The sequence below is a fragment of the Streptopelia decaocto genome (genome assembly GCF_964273445.1).
Source record: "Streptopelia decaocto genome assembly, chromosome: 1".
Taxonomy (NCBI): domain Eukaryota; kingdom Metazoa; phylum Chordata; class Aves; order Columbiformes; family Columbidae; genus Streptopelia; species Streptopelia decaocto.
Window position 1 is genome coordinate 140,979,480 of NC_138663.1, and position 10,601 is coordinate 140,990,080.

At 40.6% G+C, this 10,601-nt stretch overlaps 2 protein-coding genes across 7 annotated transcripts in view; one reads left to right on the forward strand and one right to left on the reverse strand.

The window, feature by feature from the left end:
- FILIP1L (filamin A interacting protein 1 like) overlaps positions 1–7,032 on the forward strand; it is a 213,947-nt gene extending 206,915 nt beyond the window's left edge. For 3 of the 6 annotated variants that reach the window (XM_082059417.1, XM_082059416.1, XM_082059421.1), the window contains 2 exons: positions 3,252–3,436; positions 4,676–7,032. In XM_082059417.1, the coding sequence (XP_081915543.1) occupies positions 3,252–3,436; positions 4,676–4,766 (276 nt within the window). In that variant the 3' untranslated portion in view covers positions 4,767–7,032. The remainder of the gene's footprint in view (positions 1–3,251; positions 3,437–4,675) is intronic. The other 3 variants (XR_014184716.1, XM_082059418.1, XM_082059419.1) reach the window with 3 other exon arrangements.
- The window catches only part of CMSS1 (cms1 ribosomal small subunit homolog), a 247,671-nt gene extending 238,805 nt beyond the window's left edge, over positions 1–8,866 (reverse strand). Inside the window, exon 1 of the mRNA XM_082060026.1 lies at positions 8,742–8,866. Coding sequence (XP_081916152.1) covers positions 8,742–8,802 — 61 coding nt within the window. The 5' untranslated portion in view covers positions 8,803–8,866. The remainder of the gene's footprint in view (positions 1–8,741) is intronic.
- Between the last annotated feature and the right edge of the window lie 1,735 nt (positions 8,867–10,601).

Here is a 10,601-nt window from a genome sequence, read left to right on the forward strand (position 1 = left end):
TTAATATCCAAAATGCATATTTTTGCCTAGTACCAAGTTTTAAAAAATAACCAAATTTTAGTCCTTAATCTAGCTACACATGTAATTAAACTAAAAAAGTGTCAACAAGTGTTTTCCTTAACTTTAAGTTATTCAGTCTTTCCTCTCTAGAATTTATGCCAGGAATGATGAAAAAGAAACCAACTTTTAAATGCTGAATGAGAAGGAAGGGAACTATATGTACAGTTTGTTAAATCCCTACCTACAAGAAAAGTTAACAGCTATACAGTTAGATTGGCACTATCACTGCAATGCAAGTTTAGTTGTCCTGGCACAGAAATTTAAAACTGATATAGTTTATTTGCATAGGAAAAAAAAAAGCCCTGTAATACAGCTGTTATCCTCAAGTTTGAGTCTATGCCAGTAGTTCCATCAATTCAGTTACTGGGGCTATAAGCAAACATAACATACACAAAAGCAAGAAATACAGACACTGTAAGCACACAAAACTTTAGCAATCCATCAATTATAATGCAATATTGAATGCTATGTGATAATAATTTAGATACATTCAATATTGTCATTCAGAACTGCGAAACAGAACATCATTTTGAATCACCAAAAAACTTTTGCCAGGAATTAAACCTGAGAAAGCCATATTGTAAATGGTGGTTTTAATGACCTGGAAGCTGGCGCAAACTATAGGCCAGAGGACAAGGGTATTTACAGAGCTAACCCCCCACTGACTTAAGGCCTTAAGAGCCTGAACACCAGTCAGATGGACAAAACCTGCAAAAATCTAGGCCTACAAATACCTTCTTGAAGTACTAACACTGCTGTTCAATCACCTACAGACAGAATCCTCCAACCACTCTGTACCCTGTTGGAATCTCTGTACTGGAACACTTTTATATCATCTCTAAATTCACCTCAGACAGTAGCACTACTAGGAATAGCCCACTTATTCTCAGCACTGTCCCTCATCTACCAGGCCACACCACATAGTCAGAAGGCAAACTGTTCCAACTCAGTACACATGGAAAGCCATAGAGCAGTAACACAATTATCCCCTCCAATATCAACCCCTTCTTTCTTAACACAGTGCCTTTGGCAATTGAAGCAAAATGCTTTTTGGTTTGGTTTTTGTTGGGTTTTGGTATTGTTTTGTGTGTGTATTTTGGGGTTTTGTTTGTTTGTTTCCCTTGCATACTAACAATACGAGTACTAGAATTCAGGACTACGTTGAAAATGCAGGTTAATTTTTCTATAGAGCATTTAACAGGTTTCAGTTCGGTTTTAGTGCAAATACGGGGATGTGGCACAAAAAAAAGAACTTTACTGCCACCTAGCGGTAAAAATCGTCAAGGAACACAGCAAAGAAAAATGCCTCTCGCCTTCTCACCTAGAGGTAAAATCTTCTAGGAACACAGAGCAGAGGAAAAAAAAAGAATGCATCTCCTTCCTCCTTCTGACTTTCAAAGTCAAACTCTTTCCTTTATTAATATATATTTAAAAACTCTACAAATTGAAACTTTCTCTTTTTGAAAATAAAAACAGGAAACGAGTTATACATGTTCAGACCCAGGATCTACAAATCTCATATTTGGTAGTGACAAGTAGTAAATGCTTATGAGAAATTCTATAAGTACCAGGCAAACAGTAATAAACCCAGACTCCAGCAGTCCACAATTTCTGGCTATCCACAGCTGAAATCTGCATCACACCTTTGTGTTTAGCAGTCCTTGATGGAGGTCATGAATCACTCTAAGCTCTCTCCGTATCAATTTATATCATCACCTCAAAAACTGCCTGTCCAAATGAGTTTTGTAGCTCCTTGACAAGGCAAATTACTTTTTACTTTTCTTTAACCCACTTTCAATGGATGTCCTCTCAAGCATGTTATTAAAGAAAATCCCCTATTCACTACAATGCTAGATTTCTTCTGATGTTTTTGTTTGTTTGTTTGGGTTAGTTTGTTTTTGTCCCTCCACAGTCTATTTTCCAAACTTGAAAAAGTTTAGTGGATGTTGTTAATCTTCACATAGAAGCCATTTCATAACTGATTGTCTTTGCCACCTTTTTCTGCATTTTGCCATAACCTTTTCTGAGCAGTTTGGACAAAACTCTGCAAAACATTCATAATGTAGGCATGGTTTGGATTTACACACTAAAAAATGATGGGTCTTGTCTTCTCCTATTCTTTTCCTAGTAATTCCTAACCTGCCTGTTACCTGTTTGACAATTGCCAGTTGCTGAGCAATGAGGACTATTACAGTGGCTCCAGGATCTGTGTTCTGAGTGACAGTAGATGTCATATTTAGTACTGTATGTGAACTAGTTTTCCCTAGGTATATTATTTTTCGTTTATTAACACTGAACTGACACACATTTTTATCACCTTGTTGCTTAATAACATTAATTTCTGTCAGCTCTTGCTTCTAATACGTTTTATACCATATGCGAATGTCATCATTTCAGTACTAACTCTCTTCCCATGAAGTTTATAAATACGTTGAACATCACAGGTGTCTGTGAGGCTCAGATGGTATCTCCACTATACTACAAAATCTGGCTACATGCTCTGCTTCCTATCTACTACTTCCCACTTTTTAACTATGGAAAATTTCCTTCTTTTTCCACAGAAACTTTGCTTTCCCAAGATTCTTTTTTTAGAGACCACCATCACGCGTATTTTTTTCCTTGGTCGGTTGGTTTTTTAAATCACAATGTAACATAGTCACAGCTATAATATTAAGTTAAAGGCACTGTCCCTCAAACACCAAGACACAGGTCAACCCAAACCACCAGAAACTTCTGAGCCTCCAAAACAGCCTAGCCACAAGCACTGTGGTCACTTTCAAAGAATGACTGCTCAGAGTAAAGTACAAGCTAGGTACTCTCTGGTACTCAGGACTTGCTTCTCTTGAAGTTCTCTGCATATTCACCCAGAGAAGTCACAAAGTTCACAGCCTTTTCCCTGCATCACTCACTCAGCCCCTGGGGCTGCTGCCCTAGACAGAGGGCTAACAGCAAACCCCTCTTATTCGTACTCTGGATTTCAATCCATTCACATTCTTTGATATTTACCAATCAAGTAGATAAGTGAAATACAAAGCTGCACACTCATTGCCAAGGAGAGAAAGGAAATTCAGACAAACAGTTCCAAGAGCAATATGTTTCATTTGACGAAGTGGAAAAGACATCGACAAGCTAAATACACAATCCATCTTCTCCTCCCTAATGCATAACTTATTTTCTCGGTTTATTTCAAGATTACTGACGCGTTCCATCGTTCAATTCCAACTCGGATCCCCAAACCAAAGCCTGCGAGCACAACCAAAGTACCTGCCAAAATTCCAGCTGGACATCTCAACAAACCACTCCAAGACAGCGGTCCTGGAAAGTTACGCATTATAAGGACTGTGTCCAAAACCTGCCTTCAAAGTGGAGGGAGAAGGTAAATAATTTTCCATGTCTATGACATTAAAATGGATTTAAGCAATCCGAACCTCAACAGTAGTTGTTTCCATTCGGGAAAAGTCTGAAACCACCCACATGGTCAGCACATCAATGGTCACTAATCACAGGACATCAAGAGATAGCCAAATTCTTAGAAGCTAAAGGTAAATGCATGTCTGCAGGGACCAAGCTCTGCTCCCATTTTTGTGGTGTAATTCTAGAATTTGGCCTTCACAGCAGGGAAGCACATGAGGCACAAATAAGTTTCTACTGTAAACTCAATTTTAACACGTTCCATAAATAACAATACTAATGTTGTCCCAGTAGATTTATAAAAACACATGGTCAATCAAATGAAGAGAGGTTGAAGGATGTGCAGTTCTGTTTTTAAAGCTGGCCTAGTCAAGAAGTGTTTCTGTATGGATTTCTTATGTTCAGTAGAAAAGACAAAATGAAGAGAGGTATGGAGAAATTTACCTGCTCACGATGCGTAGAATTTAAAGAAATGCAGAGATCCTTGTTGTGCCAAGCATTACTTTAAAAGCATGATTTGAAGATGAACAACTCTCTGCTCAATGAGTTAACTAGTGTGATTATCCCCACTCAACTTGGTGCAGATGTTATCTTAGGAAAAGAGATGCAAGAACTGAGATGGATATTGTTTGTATTAGCTGTATGAACTGTCATCATTTTATTTGGACTACAGTATTTAGATTTCAGTTCACTTAAGCTGTATTTTGGAACTGATCAAAATGTGTCAAGGTTAACAGTAAGTTGTGACTTACAAAGAAGTACAATTTTGTTCTTGCATTGCTCCACAACTTTACCCTTCCTTTCAACTGTTCACATTCAAGTGAAATAAGTAATTGCATTCATAACTCTTAGTGAAGCTTTTTCAACCAAACTCTTTGCACAAGTAGTTCTAGTTCATTCATGAGAAAATTTGCCTTTTCACTTTTCTTAAAGCATAACTTCTTCAAAAGACTTAAAATCAAACATTAGAAGAGACCCCAGGTTTGTTATTTTCAATTTTCTAAAAAGTAGCAGTTGTTGCTACTTTTAGAAAATGTCTCGCTGTTCACTTTAGAGAGTTAAAACTAACGAAACACTATCACCGCAAGGAACCCCCCACAGGAATTCTGTAATACCAACTAACATGAGTTACTGGTTTAGAACATAAAAATTAATTTTTATTTCCCTGGTATTAATGTCTCCCTCATTCTTCTTCCCCTAACAGAGTGCATTCCAACAGTCTAAATGGCTCAACTGATAATATGTGGAAAAACTCCTTTCACATAGGTATTTCTTTAAGAACTGCCAAATCATAATTCCTAAATAAAGCAAAAGCTGGTGATGATCACAGTGCCATAGTCAGAATCATGTTCCTTTTGCTGAAGCAAGGAGCAATTTTGATGCATTCAGTTACCCGACTTTTTTCCTTTTATTTCACAGCTAGAAGTTTAACTTAACCATTGAGACAGTCCAACACATTAGCACTGCTGCGTGACTATTTTTGCAAACTCACAACAGAAACCTATGCCTCCCTCAACAGCTCCACAAGAAATTCTCCAAGAGTACCTAAAAGAAGAAGTTCAAAAAGATCAGTCTACTGAAAAATTATTTCAGCTTGTGTCCTAGAAGACACACTTGTGTCAAATGCAAAAATTAACAAATGTCTCTTCCATATTAAATAGAAATGGTTTCAAATTTTATTCACTAAATCTGCGGGTACCTATAAAGTTCTGAGGCTGTATGTCATGTATGCTTAGATCCAAATAAAGTTCACAGAAGCACAGCATTATATGTTCTGCAACTTGCAGAATGAGTATATGTAAACGTGAAGAAACACAAATTTCAAAAAGCAGCTGTCACGCTGGCATGCTTATCAGAGAGATCTTCAGTATAAGTTTCATCGGAAGGGCCAGCAACTCACGGATGAGCCAAAAAAAAAGATATAAAGTGCTCCATACACAGGTCTGTCAACAGATCTCAGCTCCCATCAAGCTACAAAACTCCCACTGAATGTGCTACATTGAACAGCCCACTTCTTGGTAGTTGCAAATCACATATTACAAACTGATGCTATTTGCCACCCTTTATTGCCAGTCTACAGAGAGAAAAGAAAATCTCTGGCAAAAGAAATTAATTCCCACAATAGCATCCTTTGCTTTAGAGATCACAAAGGACCCCATGAGTACTGTCAAATCATCCTCTATGATACCATATTATACTTCTCACCTATTTGTACCACTGACATAAAAGAGTTTCCCTGTCTCCTGCTCCTGTCTTGGGATGACACAACTGATTTCTACCTATGAGTATGAGGATTGAAACAAACTGACAAACAGGGATACTACACTCTTAAGGGATTAAGGGTGACAAAGAAAGCATGGAGAACGAAAGATAATGAGTGGTCACATAAAAGGAAGGAACTGGGAGGATTTCTGAAAAATAGAACTTCAACGCTCTCCCTCAAACTGCTCGGGAGATGTGGCACGCTGGCTACAGGCAAGGTATGGTCATTTATGGCGCTGTGAGAAGTGCTCCTTCTGTTTATGGAAAGAACATGATAAACCTGGTGTCTTTCACGAGTACTAAGCAAACTCCTTAGTATTCCTTATCTTCTGCCTTACAGTTCCGAACACAATATAAGTCATATTCAAGACTGGACATAGTTGTGACATGAACTGGAAAAGTGATGGGGAGGAAGCCCTGCAGTTAAATGACTTGGGACGTGTGTAACATTAAACACCACTGCTAAGCAGACAATAACCCCTGACCACTCTCTCCACAAATCTCATCTCAAAGGTTTACTGAAGAGGTTCTTGTGCAAGATTTTTTAGACTGTGTCATGTGACAAGGCAAATAGATGGCAAATCCCTTCAGGGCTTTTTTTTGTTGGGTTTTGGTTCAGTTTGGGGTTTTGTACCACCTCATGTCTCAAAGTGAGAGTAACTACCTTTAATATGGATTCTAAAATAATGATATCTAATGATGTGGCCAAAAGTAAGTTAAGACTTACTTACATATCATTATACTAGGCTATATATTTTGTGGTTTCATACCCTTCAAGTCTGAACATCTTCCATATACTTCTTCTTAACAGTAGCCTCTTCTAACTACGAGATGCTAAAATCTAAGACACTTCTGAGGGTTGTTATGAAGAAGAATATACCATTGGTCAGGACTTATTCTAGCACTAGTCTTAAAAGACTTGGCAAAAGATCAGTATTTTAAAAGTACGTTTCAAATTCTGCTTTGCACCTACAGATGTGGCAGAGATGATTTTTTTTTAAATAGGTCAGCAAATGAATTTGTATAGTAAACTTTTTTCAACAAAACTTGATGTTTCACAGAAATAAGCTTGATCAAGTTTGTCAGAAGTGCTAGCTAATGGCCAATTATTTTCTTGTATTGCTGCTTACATTGTACACTGTAAACCTTGTTTTCCTATTTCAGGTCAACTGATTTTAAAGCATTTTATAGTATTCATAAGAAGCAGTATAAATTAACCTTTGATTTTAATCTGTTGCATTTTAATCTGTTGTATGTGAAAAATAACTACACCAAATAAAAGTAACAGCTGCTCTTCTTACTTTACTGATGGCTTGTGTCAACTTAATGCAACAGGCTCCTCATAAGGAACCTGCCAACAAGTTTTGAAAGGTGAGATATGGACAGCAGAGTACATGATTTGCACAACACTCACCTGTAATCATACTTGTAACACACTCAGATAACATTCTTGGAATAAAGTGCATATAGTTCTTTTAGTACAGGGCTGGATTAGACACCTCCAGAGGTTCCTTCCCACCTGAACTATTTTAGTAGCTCAACAAACTGCAAAAATCCCAAGGAGTTTACATAACTGGAAGAGCTGTGCTTCACAGTCTCATCTCAAAGTCAGATGGTTTATCCATCATGTCAAATGTTTATCATCCAAGTCCTGCTTTGTGTCCATTTTCTAAAGGAAAGCTGTTAACAACACAAAAATCAGCTTACCACCCACCCCAAATGAAACCTCTGCTTGGCAGAACGTGCAGGTAGGCTCCTAAGTTATTTAGGACTCCTGAATGAAAAATTCTTAATGAAGAGCATTAACTATGGGAAGTGGAACTGTTTAAGGAACCTACATGAGAATAAAAAATAAAATTAAATGCTCAGGAGCCTTATTAGTGCTTGTGACCCCTCCTGCACTATATACACACAATTTTTACATTGCTCCCTCTCAAACTATTCTCCAACCCTTTCACAGGAAGGAGGCAACCATTGTCAAGACACTGGAAGATTCAGAGTCTTCCCAGAAACGCAAATAACTCCCAACTCTTACTTATATGCTAAAAATAAAATTAAAAAAAAAATCAATATGGCACTATAAACTTTTAAAGTCATTTTAGTTGCCTAGAACTACCTGAATTTTTGCATTCAATCTCAATGCTACAGATGCAATCACAGGCTGTAACGTGCTTTAAGATACACTGAAGAAAAAAAGTATAGGAGACAGATATTATAATAATTCTGAAAAGAGACAAATAAGCCATAGTACCATACTCCAAGGAGCAATGGCTGGAGAAAAGCTGTTTAACTCCTGCCCTTTTATAATAACACACGACAAAGGTGACACGAGACCCCCTAGTGAGCACATGGGTGATGCTTTTCAAGTAGCACAGATATTTTTCTCTCCAAAGGCTCTACTGTGGATTTACTGTTTCCAAGGCCTTTCAGAACTGTAAGTTACTTCAGGTCGGTAACGGCAGTCAACGAACATTATGCAACATCCTTTCATCAAATAAAGTCGTTTTGGAAGAAAACACAATTTAGAAGCTGAATGAATGCAGGGGGCTGCTGAGCTCAGAACTCAAAGCAAGGCGTTTTCTTCCTTTCCCTCCCTTTCGCTTTTTAAAATTCGCTTAAACGCATTTTTGTTGAGCAGGTTCCCGCAGTCACTTAAATACAGACGTCTTCGTTTGCCTGTCCATCCTCTAACTATCCCGGGTACCAAGGGGATACCAGGTACCTCACCTGGCTGCAGAGATTTTTGTTTACAAGCGAAACCGGCATCGGCATCAAGCAGGGAAAAGCAGGCACAGGAAGGAAAAAAAAAAAAAAAGAGAGCGAGAGAGGAAAAACGGGAGAAATAAATTAAAAAGTGGAAAAGGGAAAAGCGGAGAGCTGAAGGGAGGAGGCAATTAAAAAAAAAAATCAAAAAAAAAGAAAGAGAAGGAGGGCCGGGGAAGAGGGGGCAGGCCCTCAGGAAGACTGCTTAAGCCCAGCGTGAGAAGCGAGCTCCAGGAGCCGCGTACCTGGAGTGCTGCGTGCCCCGGACGGGCTCTCCCACCACGGCTCCTCCAGCGTGTCCCCCATGCCGCTACTGCCGCTGCTGCTGCCGCCGCCGCCACGCGGGGAGGGCGGGGCGGGGCGGAACGCGCGGCCCGCACCTGGCCCCGCCCCCGGGCCTGCGCCTGCGCACTGGCCCCGCCCGCCCACACACACGGGGGCGGGAGACAAACGGTGTCCAATGAACATTTTACAAAGTTTTTTTCCTAAGTAATAAAAGTAAGCGTTTAAAATGCATAGGGAGGGTTTGTTGACTTTTTTTTTTTTTTGCAAAAAATATAGCCCAAGCGGGGAAAAAGAGGAAAGAAATTAAAAATATTACCCAGTCATAATATTTTTTTAATTGCCTGAGTCTGGTTTGACGCTGTAAAATACTTTCTGGATTAAGATTATTAATATAATCTTTTCTGAGACACAAATATACACGTCAAAACACTGTGTGTTGCCTTTGAATGAAAGTTCTTCACTCTCGAGGCACCGGATCCTGCAGACAGTGAAGCAACCTGTGTGAGTTATTTCACAGGAGCTGTCCTGCTTTAGAGTCCGAGCATTTGCACGGCGAAGTGCATCCCGCAGCCAGCTGTGGAAGTAAAACAGACAAGTGTAAGAACGTGAATCTATCATAAGGTGGCACTGTTATTCCAGAGAGATCACATCTGGAATATTGTGTCCAGTTCTGGGTCCCTCAGTTTAGGAAGGACAGGGAACTGCTGGAGAGAGTCCAGCGCAGGGCAACAAAGATGATGAAGGGAGTGGAGCATCTCCCTTATGAGGAAAGGCTGAGGGAGCTGGGGCTCTTTAGCTTGGAGGAGACTGAGGGGTGACCTCATTAGTGTTTATAAATATGTAAAGGGTGAGTGTCATGAGGATGGAGCCAGGCTCTTCTTGGTGACAACCAATGATAGGACAAGGGGCAACGGGTACAAACTGGAACATGGAAGGTTCCACTTAAATATGAGGGGGAAATTCTTCATGGTGAGAGTGACAGAACACTGGAACAGGCTGCCCAGGGGGGTTGTGGAGTCTCCTACTCTGGAGACATTCAAAACCCACCTGGACACATTCCTATGTAACCTCATCTAGGTGTTCCTGCTCGGGCAAGGGGATCGGACTAGATGATCTTTTGAGGTCCCTTCCAATCCCTAACATTCTGTAATTCTGTGATAAATGACTTACATCATTCTTCTTAACTTTCGTAAGCCCATACTATTTTTTTGTTTGAGGATGCAGATGGATTAAGAATGTGCATGATCGAGAGCTTTAGTGTTGTTTAGCCCAGGATTGCTAATGAACATCGCCAGATGATTCGTAGTCCTTGGAAATCAGGATTCCATGTAAAACTTCCAAATTTTATCTCCAGTATGCAGAGTATAGCCTGGCAAGATACTGATTGTAACAGAAGTCGTTTAATAATCAAGCCTGTATATAGCAAAGCAGTTCACCTTCATGGGAACTGAAAAATACTCAGATTTTTCGCAGAATGGCTTGCCTCTGGGAAAACCGATTCCCAACGCTTACAGAGAAGGGCACCGGCGGTAGCGCCTTCCCCCGCCACCCAGCCTGAGGCCACACAAAGCGGCCGCAGCAGCCGCGGGTCTCCCGCCAGAGCCCGCGTCAGCGCCCCCCCCCGCGGCGGAGCGCCAGCCGCCGCCTCCCCGGCTGCGCTGAGAGGCGGCTGGGGCTTTGCCAGCCCGACCCGGCCCGCGGCGGGGCAGCTCCTGCCTCCTCGGGGCAGACGCTCAGGTGAACGCCCCTGGGGCGCGGCAGCAGCAACAGCCAAGCCCGCCCGGCCTGGCCCCGGCTCCCCCAGAGGCACCGCCCTTCTG